This window comes from Pleurodeles waltl, chromosome 6, assembly GCF_031143425.1.
Source record: "Pleurodeles waltl isolate 20211129_DDA chromosome 6, aPleWal1.hap1.20221129, whole genome shotgun sequence".
NCBI lineage: Eukaryota > Metazoa > Chordata > Amphibia > Caudata > Salamandridae > Pleurodeles > Pleurodeles waltl.
The window spans coordinates 657,993,454-658,008,573 of record NC_090445.1 but is presented as its reverse complement, the minus strand read 5'-3'; the positions used below and the strand labels follow the sequence as shown (position 1 = coordinate 658,008,573).

At 43.5% G+C, this 15,120-nt stretch overlaps 1 protein-coding gene across 2 annotated transcripts in view; it reads right to left on the bottom strand.

Annotated features, from left to right (window-relative positions):
• Positions 1-15,120, bottom strand: part of KLHL12 (kelch like family member 12) — a 267,421-nt gene that overhangs the window by 165,828 nt on the left and 86,473 nt on the right. For both annotated transcript variants that reach the window (XM_069239022.1, XM_069239021.1), the window contains exon 7: positions 10,872-10,978. In XM_069239022.1, coding sequence (XP_069095123.1) covers positions 10,872-10,978 — 107 coding nt within the window. The remainder of the gene's footprint in view (positions 1-10,871; positions 10,979-15,120) is intronic.

Here is a 15,120-nt window from a genome sequence, read left to right as displayed (position 1 = left end):
TCATAAACTTAACCATACTTACCTCCCCCAGGAACTGTTGATTTTTGCACAGGGTCCACTTTTAAAATAGCTTATTGCCATTTTAACATATTCTGTGTGTACTACTGCTTTTATTCAAAGTTCCCTACCTGCCTGTGTGGAGTATCTTGCATTTTATGTATTTACTTCAAATCTTGAATCTTGTGGCTCTAAAATAAATTAAGAAACAATATTTATCTATATAAAAAAATTGGCCTGGAGTTAAGTCATTGAGTGTGTGTTCCTCATGTATTGCCTGCATGTGTACAACAAATGCCTAACACTACCCTCTGATAAGCCTACTGCTCGACCAAACTACCACAAAATAGAGCATTAGAATTATCTAATTTTGCCACTATCAACCTCTGGGCACCCTTGGACTCTGTGCACACTATCTCTCACTTTGAGATTGTATATACAGAGCCAACTTCCTACAGATACTATTATAAAATAGGCTGCATATTGCCATATTTGGCTTTTCTTGCTGCATAATTTTCTAAATCGTGCAGCATAATTTGGCCATGTCTTGTCACATACTTCTAGTGGCCCAGATTATGGTGGAGCAACAGTGAGCTAGAAACTCCTTCGCGGAATGGATTTTCTCAAGGGAGAACAAAAGGTGAGCTGGAAATCTCTTTGCATAGTGGATTTCCTTAAGTTGGAACAAGAGGTGAGCTGGAAATACCTGCGCAGAGTAGATTTCCTCTCAGAGGAACAAAAGAGACAAAATGTGAGCTGCGAACTGCCCCTCAGAGGAACAGGGAGCTGGAAGCGCTTCCAGAGAGTAGATTTACATATTGTAGGATAAAAAGTGAGTTGGAACACCCCACCTGTGGATTTCCTAACAGTGAAACAAAATGTGAGCTCAATTTTCGACACAGTGGGGAAAAAAGGGAGCTGGAAACCCCTCCACGGATTGGATTTCCATATGGTGGAACAAAAGATGTGCTGGAAACCCTTCCACTGATTGAATTTCTAGCATATGTTTTCAAATCCAGCACAGCCAGAGTTACTGAAACAATTTTTTGAGTGGGGGTGTTGGCCCAGTGCTTATTTTGAGCTGGTGTTTCCGGTGCCGGGCACCGGCACTTTTTTTTGAGGGACAGCACTTATTTTTCTGCCTCAAGAATTTACTACCAGCAAAAGACACATATAGGAAAGATGGAGGAAGAGAAAAGGGAAAAAACGTCCAAAAGGGAGAAAGGAGGAAGGTGTAAAAGTGAGCTAAAGGGGCAGGGAGTGTCTGTAAATGCATTATAGAGGCCAGAGATGGCTTCAGGGTTACGCTGCCTCAGCATTCTGTGCTTGCACATTTATTTGCAGCAGTCGCGTGTTTCAGAGGTGAGCTTTGGGCACCGGCACATTTTTCTTTACAAATTAAGCACTGTGCTGGGCCTAATGTCATGTCACAAAAGAACGTTTGAAAACTTTGTTACTTAAACTTGGAGTGTACTAAATATAACCTCACAACATTAAGAATGTCACCAACCTCAAGTTGAAAAATTCAGACAGGAAAAAAAAATATATTGGATTTAAAATAGCAACAATCTGTCAATAAAAGTTTACTAATGTTTGGCAGTTTGTAGATTCACTGCTAATGCTTGCGGGTGAAACCACTTCAAGGGCCTTTTAATCCTCTTTTGCCATCTGTTCTTTAAAGCTAGGTGGGGAGCACAGCACCTCCAGCATCCATCATTTCAGAGCCCTTGTGCACAAATCCATGTCCATTATGAGGTGCGGAAACGTGGCACAGCAACCAACAAATTAAAGTGTTTTAACCCACAGTATAAGTATACTTAAGTATACACCAGGTCAAACGCTAACACTCGACCTAATACATTTTTTTGTTATTTTCTAAAATGGAGAAAAAAGCACCTTGGGATTGCTAGAGCAAGTACCTGTCCATTTACAAGGGATACCTGGATTCTTGACACAGCATATCTCTTTAGGGGATACCAAAGAGCCAGCTTCCTACAATTCACTGCCTATAAACTCACATATTACATCACTCATGACATGACAAATTACATCACTAATGACAAATGAAAAAAAGTCATGAAGTTTATAAGTTAACATGCTACATGCACCTTGCCTATAAAGACCCTCATAGTAACTCAACCACAATGAGAAAGAAGGTGGAAGGATGGGTGCGACCCGACACTTTGCTCCATGGCCTGCGGCACTATGCAAGTCCCCACAGGGGTGTGTCAGCAGGCACCCACTTCTGCACCCTTATTCTAAATGAGAACAAAATGAGAATAGGGTAGAGGGGAACCAGGGGAAAACTGCCCAACATATTAATGGCAGCTTTGGATGCTTTTTTTGTTGAAGAGGCAGGTGCAGATAGAAGTGTTTCAGTCCGTGCTCGGCACTAAACCCCGTCCCTCCTCCTGATTTTTAAGTTGGCAGGCACGGCATGCTATCCAATCAATTGTACACTTCTAGTGTGCGTCACTGTTGCCTGCATCACCTCTTTGTTTATATCTGTAAAGTGATGCTGCGTGACCGAAGTGAAATTATTCAGCAATAAAAGAGGTAGCGATATTTATTGTTCCCAAGCACTCGAGGGAGGCTTGTTTCGCACAGTTTGGCGACTTTGATGCACCCGTTTGCCCAAATGCAAATGTGTTGGACAAACTGGGCTAAACTGAGTGGCACAAAACAAACAAGCTTGTGCATAATAATAAGCAAAGAGGTTGGCCTGAGCCAGTGCTTACACTGGGATATAGAGGTCTAGAAGTGACTGAACATCTTTGAGCACTAGCTCGGTGCTTTAAAAGACATTTCACAAACGCTGTCAGTTGAACCAGTTACAACCTTGGCACACCCTGCCATAAAGTGTTGCCTAGTTGTGCACCTCTTTGTACAAACACAAAGTCTGGTAATTTGAGAACCACAAAGACATATGTTTAGCCTCTTAAGTGCTTCCCGTTTTTGACACATATGGAATCTAGGTTACAGGGGGATGAAGTGATGCGCCCAGGATCACACAACGCAGTGAACTCAGAATCTGCCATTAGCACCCAGGCATCAGCAAGCAAAATTCTGCAATTTAGCTTCAAAACCGCCAGTCAAGGAAAATGTGCAGAACCCCCAGCAGTAGCTGGTGGCTGAAAAAACAAGCATCTGCAATGCAATAGGTTTCGCACATTTTGAACAAGTTAATTGTCATCTTTTGACAACAGCGCCTACGAGCTAAAACAAAAAAAGAAAAGCTCTAATGAAGTTAGCAGAGCAACCTGAGAAGATTTATGGCCCCATTAAGGAGATAGGCAATGTCCTGCGTGCGTTGCTGTGAGTGCTGGCAGGGAGAAGCACAGTAGAGAGAGAGAGTCTGTGTGATGCAATGCGGGCATATGGTGTTTGTTTAGTAAAATAAGTTTATTTTAGGAACCGTTTGTTTAGTAAAATAAACTTATTTCAGGAGCAGGGTAGAGGACAGCACTGGAATAAAGCCAAAACAAATGTCAATGACATGGGAGGCAGTGGGAGGCTGCAATAAAGCGCAGGCAGCTACCAGCCTAAAACACCCACAGTGAAAGGGGAGCAACAAAGAAATGTCAAAAATAGTCAGTCACAGCAACAGATAAAGAAACAAAAGTGGAACAATACAGTAGTAGGTCACTGTTCTGAAACAAAAAAAGGTGGGAGAAAAAGCCAGAACTGACCACTAGCAAGCAAGAATTTTTAAAGGATATGGCAATCAACAAATGAAAGTCTTTTAACCCACAGTATAAGTATACTTAAGTATACACCAGGTCAAACGCCAACACTCGACCTAATAAAAATATGTGTTTTTCTAAATTTTCTAAATTGGAAAAAAAAGCTCCTTGGGATTGCTAGAACAAGTCCCTGTCCACTTATAAGGGGTACCTGATTCTTGACACAGCATATCTCTGTAGGAAGCTGGCTCTGTATATACTATCTCAAAGTGAGAGATAGTGTGCACAGAGTCCAAGGGTTCCCCTTAGATGTTGATAGTGGCAATAACAGATAATACTAATGCTCTATTTGTGGTAGTGTGGTCGAGCATTAGGCTTATCAGAGGGTAGCGCTAAGTATTTGTTGTACACACACAGGCAATAAATGAGAACACACACTCAAAGACTTAACTCTAGGCCAATAGGTTTTCATATAGAAAAATATTTTCTTAATTTATTTTAGAACCGCAAGATTCAGAATTTAAGTAAATACATAATTTGTACAGTAGTTGGCATAGGTAAGTATGGAATTTTGAAGTAAAACAATAAGGTACACAGTTTTGACAAAAATGGCAATAAGCTATTTTAAAAGTGGACACTGCAAAAATCAACAGTGCCTGGGGGAGGTAAGTACAAGTTAGTTTAGCAAGTAAGTAAAGCATTTACAAGTTCAGTCTCCGGGACATAGGCAGCCCACCGTTAGGGCTTCAAGTCAACCCCAAACACCCAGCACCAGCAACACAGGGCTGGTCAGGTACAGAGGTCAAAGTAGGGCCCAAATAACATAGGCGCCTATGGAGACCAGGGGTGCTCTGGTTCCAGTCTGCTAGCAGGTAACTACATGCGTCCTCAGGGAGCAGACCAGGGGGGTTTTGTAGAGCACTGGGGGGAACAGTCACAAACAGGCACACAAAATACACCCTCAGCGGCACAGGGGCGGCCGGGTGCAATGTGCAAAGTAGGTGTTGGCTTTTGCACTAAAAGCAATGGAGGGACCCAGGGGTCAATCTGGCGATGCAGGCAGGGCACATGGGGGCTTCTCGGGCCAGTCACGACCAGGCAACGATGAGGGCCACCTGCTTGTCACTCCTGCACCGGTAGTAGGTTTCTCTCTGGCTTGGGGGCTGCAGGTGCAGTGCTTCTTCCAGGTGTCCGGTACTTGGTCACCGGGAAGTCGCGGTCAGGGGGAGCCTCTGGATTCTCTCTGCAGGTGTCACCGTGGGGGTGCAGGGACGCCATCTCAGGGTGCCCACGTCGTGGAAGTCACCAGGGGGTCTTCGCTGCAGTGTTGGTTTCTCTGGACACGAGCTGGGGGCGTCGGGTGTAGAGTGTTGGGGACTCACGCTTCCGGAGTCCCTTTAAAGATAGTTTCTTTTTGGATGTTCAGACAGAGCCGCTGTCCACAGGAGTTTCTTGGTCCTTTGGGTTGCAGGGCAGTCCGCTGAGTCGGCAGAGGTCACTGGTCCCGCTGGATGCGTCGCTGTTGCAAAGTCTTTGAGTCTGGAGACAAGCCAGTAGGGCTGGGACCTAGTCAGTTGTCGTCTCCGTCGTCAATGCGGGCCTTTCAGGACGGCAGTCCTTTTTTAAGTCGTCAGGAAATCTGAAGTCCTGGGTTCAGGGTCGTCCCTAAATACTGAATTTAGGGGTGTGTTTAGGGCTGGAGGGCAGTAGCCAATGGCTACTGTCCCTGAGGGTGGCTACACCCTTCTTGTGCCTCCTCCTTTTGGGGAGGGGGGCACATACCTATTCCTACTGGCTAAATCCTCCAAAACATGATGGAGGATTTTCCAAGGAGGGGGTCACTTCAGCTCTGGTCACCTTAGGGGTTGACCTGGCTGAGAGGGTGATTCCTCCTTGTTTTTCCTCATTATCTCCGCGGACTTGCCGCCAAAAGTGGGGGCTGTGTCCAGGGGGGGGGGGGGAGGGAAGGTAGGTATCCCCAACTAGCTGGAGTGCCCTGGGACATTGTAACACCAAGCCTGAGCCTTTGAGGCTCACTGCTAGGTGTTACAATTCCTGCAAGGGGGGAGGTGTGAAGCACCTCCACCCAGTGCAGGCTTTTTTTCTGGCCTCAAAGAGAACAAAGGCTCTCACCCCAGGAGATCAGAAACTCGTCCCTCAGTGGCAGGCTGGCACAGACCAGTCAGTCCTGCACTGAAGGATTGGGTAAAATACAGGGGTCATCTCTAAGATGCCCTCTGTGTGCATTTTGTAATAAATCCAGCACTGGCATCAGTGGGGGGGGGGGTTCTTATTCTGAGAAGTTTGATACCAAACTTCCCAGTATTCAGTGTAGCCATTATGGAACTGTGGAGTTCGTTTTGACAAACTCCCAGACCATATACTTAATATGGCCACACTGTACTTACAGTGTCTAAGAATGGGCGTAGGGGCATATTGCTCATGCAGCTATGCCCTCACCTGTGGTATAGCGCACCCTGCCTTAGAGCTTTAAGGCCTGCTAGAGGGATGAGGGTGTCAGGGGCCTCAGCTGATATGCTTGTGGGTTTGCACAAATCTAGGCTGTTGGAAGCGGCACATTATGGTTGGCTGTTGTGAGGCCCTAGCCAGACAGAGCCTACCACTCCCATGAGGGGGTGGGTGATTACACTTGCTGTATAACCTCTGCTCACCCTTGGTTAGCTTGGCACAGAGCTGTCAGGCTTATCACAGAGGCAATGTGTAAAGCATCAGCGCAGCACCTATACACAAGAAGTACACTGAACGTCATAAACAAGACTTCACAGGAGGTGTATGTAAATAAAGCTTATATTCACTGTACACATGAATTAACACTACATGAATGTCATGTAAATCTGGGCATAAATCACATTTGAAAATATAACTAATAGTTTGAAGCCCAACAGTGTTAATACGAAATCAACTGCATGAACATATGAGAAAACATATACTTTCCCTCCTGGCACCCACATGTGGTGCTACCACGTTGGCAGCACGCAACCCAACCCAAGGATCACCCCCAATTCAATCTCAAACCGTCATAGGGTGCATTCCGGGTCCCAACAACAGCAGCAATGTATACATTCGGAGAACTATAGCACTTTTGAAAAAGGTCCATGGGCGAGGCTGCACCAGTAAACATCAACGTCAACCACAATAGTAAACAATATGCAGGGCTATAGACCTCTAGCAGCCTGTGGTTACACTTAAACAAGATCCCAGGGCCAAGGTACGGAGGGTTCGGGGATTGAGGAGAGATTGGCCGAAGAGGCAACAGTCGGCAAATAGGGGTTTTGGTTCCCACTCTGGAAGTTCACTCAAGGGCCTTCACACAGGCCTTCTGGTGGAGGCCCTGGTGTGCAGGGCACAGGGGAAAGGTAGCCTTGGCACACGCTGTTGCCAAACTGGACACACCAATTCACAGATAGTTACCAATCTTGGTACCTACCAGAACAGGAGGCACCATGGCTGGGGTGCGACAACTTGGACCACCTCAGGTGTTCGGGCTGCACACGAAGAGTTTACCAAGTTCTGTGCCCTCCTAGGATGGACAAACGGTCTGGTGCACGATGACCCAAATCACACCAGACACTTCTGAACACCATTGCAAAGTGCTCAATGCAAAGCCTTCCTCAGATGAGGCCCAACATCTAGTGCGCGATGACTTGAGGCGCACCAGACAATCTCGTTTGCACCTGACAAGTTACCAATGTAGTGCCTCCCTGAAAATAAGACACCATGTCTGGCGTGCGATGAGTTAAGTCGCACCAGATAATCCCGCTGCACACAAAACGTTACCACTGCAGTGCTTCTCAGGAATGAGGCACAAAGTCTTGGGTGCGATGACTTGAGTCGCAACAGACAATCCTGCTGCAAAAATACCATTGCATCATCTCCCGGGGGCGAGACATCCCACCTGGAAAGCGATAACTTGAGTCCCACCAGGCACTTCTGACCAAACAATCAGTTCCCGTTCCGTACCTTTAGTCACACCAGGCATATACAGTCACACACAGATGCCAGTTCAATGGCACTGCACGAGGTAGAATGCAGCACTGGTCCGGGTACGTCCCTACCTCCGAGGGTCGCAACCAGTGATACGGCCACCGAACACAATGAGCATGCAGTTGGTGGTCGCACAAAAGAAATGCAACACACTCGACAAGAACGGGCTACGTGGGGTCCCACAACCAGTAATCCATTCATTACCAACCAAACGCTTATGTCTGACGTGGCCCCCACGATGAAGGGCCACACTCCTTGAATGCAGGCTGTACTTTGATGGCTCCAGACCAGGCCGATCCGGTCCCCAGGTCCAATACTTAGATCAATGCTCACACCAATGCTACCAGGTGGAATCCAGCAGACGACTTAGACGCGTAAGAGGGCATCGTTCTCCAGATAACAAGGCAGACGGTGTAGGTCCCTTGCAAGAGGTCTTTGATGCCCCGGGACCTCCTTGCAGAACAGGGGCAAACCAACAAGCCCATGGAGAGCACAATTCAGAGTGTCACACTGCAGCAGGCAGTGTGCCCAGGCCAGCCAAGATTCAGGAAGGGAGTGTGATTCTTTCCCAGGAGAATAAATATTCCTGTGCACAACAGATTTCTCTGGCAGTGTGCAGTACGGGACTCCGTCCTGCAAGTGTATTTCTGAACTGCTCAAGTGTGCCTCCCCTCGTTTTACATAAGTGGACCTTTGAAGTTGGGGGTGATTTAAAGGGATCCCCCTTGGACTCACAAATGTCTCCCATAAATTTCTGTCATGCTGCCATGGGGCCCTAGAATGACCATCCTTATCTTTAGTGGTGCCATTATCTGGCTACGAGAGACCAAGTGTCAAAACCTCTCCTTCCAATCTATACAGCCAGGCCCTCAGATGGCAGAGGTCCGTCATTCTGGTTCTCTAATTTTTATAGAATGTCACTGGGGACATGTTTTCCCACAGCTCCCAGCGAAATGAAGCTTGAACTGTAAAAGAACACAAAAGGGATTGTAGAACATGGAAATGCCCACTTCCTAGAAGTGGCATTTCCAAGGTTTTAGTGACAAAACCGCCTTTACCATTGGAAAGGGTTTGTCCTTTCCAATGAAAGGACAAACCCTTTTGAGGTTGCTCCACTACAATTTGCTATTGCAGACAGGACTAAATATAAACTTTCCCCTATATTAACCTACGGGCAGAGCAACTCTCAATGGTAGTGATAACACACATGGGCATTCTTCACCACATAGGCACATGTGCCCTGGTACATGTACAAGTCTGAAGGGGCAGGCTGGACACAAGCACTGTGAATTCCACAAGGGTGCAAGTGCACCTATACAGGCTTGCTGTGACAGGCTCAGTACATATAGAAAAATCCTAACGTGCAATTGTGCACACACTGGCCAGTTGTGTCAGGCTCAGTATACATCTGAAAACAAGGGTGCACCTTTAGGCAAATCATACTTGACTCAATATATACAAGAAAACACCAATGTGCAAGTGTGCACATACAGGCAAGCCAGGCTACACTCAGGTGTTTTTTTATGTATATACTATGTGCAATTGTGCACATATAGGCAAGTCAGGACAGGCTGTGTATACATGAAAACACTAATGTGCAAATGCTGGCAATTTGTGCCAAGCCTAGTATACATCTGAGAGCACCAATGTGAGAAGTGTGCACATACTGGAAAGTTGTGCCAGGCTCAGTATACCTATGAAAACACCAATGTACACGTGTGCACATAGAGGCAAGCCAGGCCAGGCTCAATGTATATACATAAAATCACCAAGGTGCAAGGGTGCACCTAATGGCAGGTGCCCCTTCCTAGCCTATGTAGGGAGGGAGCGCGCACCCTTTTTCCCTTGTACCTACAGTGGGAGTGTGCTCAGGTCCCAAAGGCCACTCAAACAGGATCAGCAAAGTCCCCTAGAAAAAGCAAAAGTTTGGGGAACCACTATCTCTGCATCCGGTTCACATAAGTGTGGCTGAGTTGCTAGCTCCTATACTACACCAGTGATTTTTTTTTTTTTAGCTTCTCCTCGGCGAGGTTACGTGTGGCAGGGTCGACTCTCTCCAGCATTAGGACAAAGGGGAGGCTTTCTTTACTGCACGTAGCCAATGTGGGGGCCTGGGAAGGCATCAAAATGCCCCAGTGGACTTTCATATTCATCTACAGCCCCTTATACAATATAAGATAGGAATGCTACTCCTGTGATCTGTAAAAACTCTGAGTGGGCTGAGTGCCACTGTGTAGGATACTACTCCGGGGACAGGGATCTGAAATTTCCTAAACAAGCGAAGTTGTAGAGTGTGATCACAAAAAGGCTTCACAAGCACCAGTATGGGAATGATTGGTTGTCAAGATAAAAAATGCTTTTCGAAGAAATGATTTAAGTTTGGAAAAAAATATATTTACACAAATAGGGGTTAAAACATTTCAATGCAACCATGTGTGCCCTCGTTACTGAGTTAATTCAACTTTGTTTTTTAATTTGGAGGTGTGTATTCTCCATTATGCTACAAGGCTCCGTACTGCAGGGTAACAAATGTCTGATTGTGGTTTGCGAACCATTATATTGGGCAATGGCTTCCAAAGCAAACAGCCAAGTAATCAGGTATGTTTTTAAATCCAAATAGCAGTTTGCAAGCTAGTTTGCAAACTTAATGGTCACGGTCTCTTTAAAAATTAAAACTTGAAACTAATTCAACACCATTTGTTATTTTTCAAATTTTTGCAGAACCAAATGCAATTTACAGCACACCAAAAAAGGATATATTTTTACTGAAGTAAGTTGATCTTCCTGTAATTTTAAATTATGTCTGTAAACATGAACCTTAGGTAGATGGCTCAACGGCTTCAAAACTTCTTCATTTGTTAAACTGACTCAAAGTTATGAGCAATCCAATAAAATCTAATTTCACTTGAATAATCTCTAGGCTGAGACGAAGAATTTTCTTCAAGGCGCCTCCAAGTCTTTGGATCTTAAATGCATACAACATTAGCTGGATTTTAAACAATATTCACTTGAACAGCACTAAAGCACTGTGCTATTAAACTTCACTTGAGATCCAGAACTGTTTCTCAGACACATAAGTAGCAGTAACCTTTTTGATGTCACGTGATATTCAATACATAGTTCCTCAACTGAGCAAAGCAGCCTCCCAAATGTGCTGTTTTAAGAATGCATGTCTCCAACTCTTACCGTCAAAAAGCTCCATTCATGGGTTTTGGGGTCATACTTCTCTACAATGTCAATTGGAGACTGCTGGCTCCCAAAACCGCCAATTACAAGTAGCACTTCATTAGCCCCTGCAAGAAAAACAAGGCAAAAGTGATCAACAGTCTATCAAAGACCAGCTGGTCTGCAAAAAGCGATCCAAGTACCATTTTGCTGTTTTCATGTTGCATTAGCAAAAGTATTACCTTTATTTTTCTTTTAACTTATTTGAGTTGCACTATTGTCACAAGGAATAAATAATTTAATACATTTCACAAAAATGCCAAAGGAGTGCTGTTTCAAACATGATAAATTTCCCAAAAAAACATGAATAATTCATTGCCAAGAGAAGAAACTCCTTAAAACAATGACAACTCTAAATGTATTCATCCAATAGCATTCAAATGGGACTATAGGCAAGGTCTCATTAACAAAAAAACTGAAAGGACCCATTATACTTTGTATAGAACAGCAATTAATTTTCAGCAAAGTAATAACAGTCTACAGATCCCACTAGTGCTTTCCATGGCATTTGACTGAAACCCCATAGGCCAGCTGAGAATACAACTATAAGCAAATAATTCCATGCACAATTATAATTACAAAAGAGTGAACCAGATCAACATAATTCAAAGAAGCAGCAGGTGGTTTAAGAACCAAAAGAAAAGTCCAAATTACTCAACTAATTGGCTCACACAGCCTAAAGAAAAGGCGTCATTACAGCAAGTTGAACATTCCGAAACATGTAATTCTGGAATAAATAAAGAGGGATGGCACTACTAATGACCCCTGTGTGCTTATGGAAAGAGGTTTCACACTGTGGTAAAAGCATCCAGAGCATTTATTCTAGAAAGCAGGTGTTGTGCCCAACATACTTGCGCTGCAGCTGCTCTACATGACAACACTCAAACACAGAAGAACCTACCTTTAAGATTAAAGAATCATTAAGGAAACCATGGGCCAGATGTACTAAAATGCAATTTAGCATTTCCTAATTAGAAACTTCATAGAAATAGCTATTTAAAAAATGCAAAATGCTATGTACAGAGATACCGATTTCCTAATAGTGAATCCAACAATGTAGGAATCGCTATTAAGAAATTGCAAATAAGGAATCCTATCACATTTAAGTCAATTGGCCGGTTTTGCGGTTCCCAAAAAACGATTTCCTATGACGAAAACACTATTTGGGAAATGCAAAACCAAGGATGGCAATGGGCAAAAGGCCCCCCTTGGAGGAACTCCAAAAATAGTGGTGCAAATGCAGAGCACAAATATGCCCAAGGGGCATGTGTGTGCTCTACTGCAATTTAAAAAAAGCATTTTGGGGTGCTTTTTTTCTTTTAATTACACATGGTTACCATTGACTTCAAGTCAATGGTAATTGATTTACTAACTGCCCAAATCGCATTCAGTAAACGCTTTGTACATCAGAACAGGAATCGCAAACAGGAAATCCCTATTTGCTATTTTCTATTCTGGGGGTCGCAAATTGCGATTTATACAGGGTAGAAATCGCAATTTGCGTTTTCCTAAAGGACTTTGTACATCAGAAAAGGCAGTTTTGCATTTCTCAATTGCCCGAAATACCGATTCTGACCATTAAGAAATGCAAAGGGGTTTTGTACATCTGGCCCCATGTCTTTATGGAACACTGTGTAATCAATACCAAGGGCTTGAGACACACATCTATCGACACTCGAATGCTGTCGTTGATATCGCCTGTGTTATGTAATTGGCAGTTAGGAGAGTAAATTGCTGATGGACCAAAACATATAGATGTGGATGGAGTTTGAGAATGACGGCTGCACTGATTCCTGTATGCACAAAACACACCGAAAGGATTTGCAGGATTCTACTTGAATAAGTGAAATGTGAGACAATTAACAGAACTAAGACTACCCTAGACTTCATTAATTCAGCTTTTAAACACCCAGTGAACAAACGTGAGCCACTTGCTCTCTTCATATTACTACTTCAGACATTTTCCTGACTGCTCCATAGATTGCTAGTTTATTCTGTGACTACCTTCCCCCAAATTGGTACACAAGTGAAGTTCCCACTGATAGGCCTCGTGGTTCAGAGGGGGGCATATGAATTATCCAACTCCGTATACTGCTTTTGTGCATACAATACAGGGAGAAACATACAGCAACATTCCCAAACCAGGGAAATAGATTTTTTTTAAAAATTTCTACTTGCTTCAAAGACTACATTCTTTAGATATATACATGTCCTATTAAAAATGTCGGTTCCATTTGGTATCATCCAATAAGGTGACAAAGTATGGAAATATTCTCATTATATCCGAGATATCATAATAGCCTTACTGATAAAATCCAGTGCTCGTGTTAGGGCAGGGTTTGGATTCTAGTAAAGTTCTGATAAGAGAGAAATTTCAACATGCCAGGACTCTATTTATGTGAAAGCTTTGAATGCTTACATGCTTTGCATACAGTGCCTTGGCTTATGAATGAGTTCTGTTTAGACTAGTCTTCTAATAACAGTAGGGTTCTGAATACTCAAGTACTTTCAATATGCTGAACCTATGAATGCAGCAGATTTCCGGATGTATTCCTGTGCCCTTTTTCACTTTGTTTCTGGGAAAGCAGCTTGTAAATTGCTCTGTAAATTTACTTTTAAGCATTCACTTGATTTCACAGTTACTGTAAATAAACCCAGATTCGATTTGCAGCCTAATGTGTATGTTGCTGAAGATCAAGGAAATCTGCCCAGCTGTGACATTCTCCACTTTGTATTTTTTCGGCTATTTACTTCATCTCACTGTGCCACAATTCACTTGTTTTTTTGTTTTGTTTTTTATTTATCTTTTTATTGTTTTTTTTATCAGGATCCACCAAGATAACAGAAGAGAGAAAATAAAAAATAAAACATTACAATTCGAGACATGTGTTAAATAAGTTCCCCAATAGTTCACAGAAAGAAAGCTCTTGACGAATTCAACAAGACTAAGTAGCTAAACAAACTCATTCAATAGGTGATTTAACCTAGAGAGGATTTACCCATGATTGTCTAAAAAGAATTTGCCCCAGATCAGGGAAAACGTTTTACCACTTTCTATTCTACTAGCATATCTCATTTCCTGATTTCTGACTTGTATCATTTTGCTCAGACATTCTTGAGGGGTGGGATATAACTCAGAACGCCAATTTCTTAACAGGAGAGATCTGGCAACCACAGTGGCGATACAAACAAGTTTCTCCCAGCTAAAAGGGAGCACATCAGCAGAATACTGGGAGTTAAAATAACCTGAGCCATAGTTGTTAGCATCTTGAATATTCCATCCCAGTATTCCTGTATACATCAACATGTCCCAATTACATGTATCCAACCCGCCACCCCTACTGCCTTACATCAAAAACAGAGATCAGGGCTGCTGGGTACCACATGGGATAAGGCTTGCGGGGTTCGATATAATAGCCATTTACTAAAAAATATCATTCAATGCCAATTCGCTCCTCTGAGTACTGAAACATTTAAATGATTAATTCTCTCCCAGCACTCGCTTGAAAGGTTGAGGTCCTCCTGATGGGCCCATTTTCTTAGCGCCTTTCCCCCGAGATCGACCTTATCCCTCTATAGCAACAGCCTTCTCCACGCACCTTATCCTAGAAGGGTCCGCCAATTCGGCAACTAACGCCTGAGCATTAATGATTGAATCCATATCCAAATCCCTTAGACTGTGTAGCATAGTATTATAGGATCCCAACAAAAGAAAATCATTTTTGACAGCCATCTGAATGTTTAAGGGGGTTTCCCAGTTGTCATTGATACAAAAATCCCCGATTTTACTAAATCCTGCATGCTCCCATCTCCTTACTAAGTCTTGAGCTGGGCGCCAGAGCGTAGCGTAAACTGTGAGAGGAGTGTAGAAATGCAAATATGGGATTGAAAATCTTCTAAACAAATCTAATTTTCTCTTAAAGAGAAATTTAAGAATCTTTTAACATTTTTTGGGGGGAGATTTCACCAACAGTGCTGGATTCAGAATATCGTGCTCCTTGCATATTAATTCCCGAAAGTCATTAGAGAATAGACAGCCTACAGATTGATCTGCTATAAAAATTAGTGAGATAATGCGCAGAGAAGGCAAAGTAATAATCTTTAAAATTGGGCAAAGCTAACCCCCCCCTTTTCTCTATCTGCATATAATGTGCTTAATGCAGCCAATGCCTTCTAATTTTGCCAAACAAATGGACGAAACATAGACTCC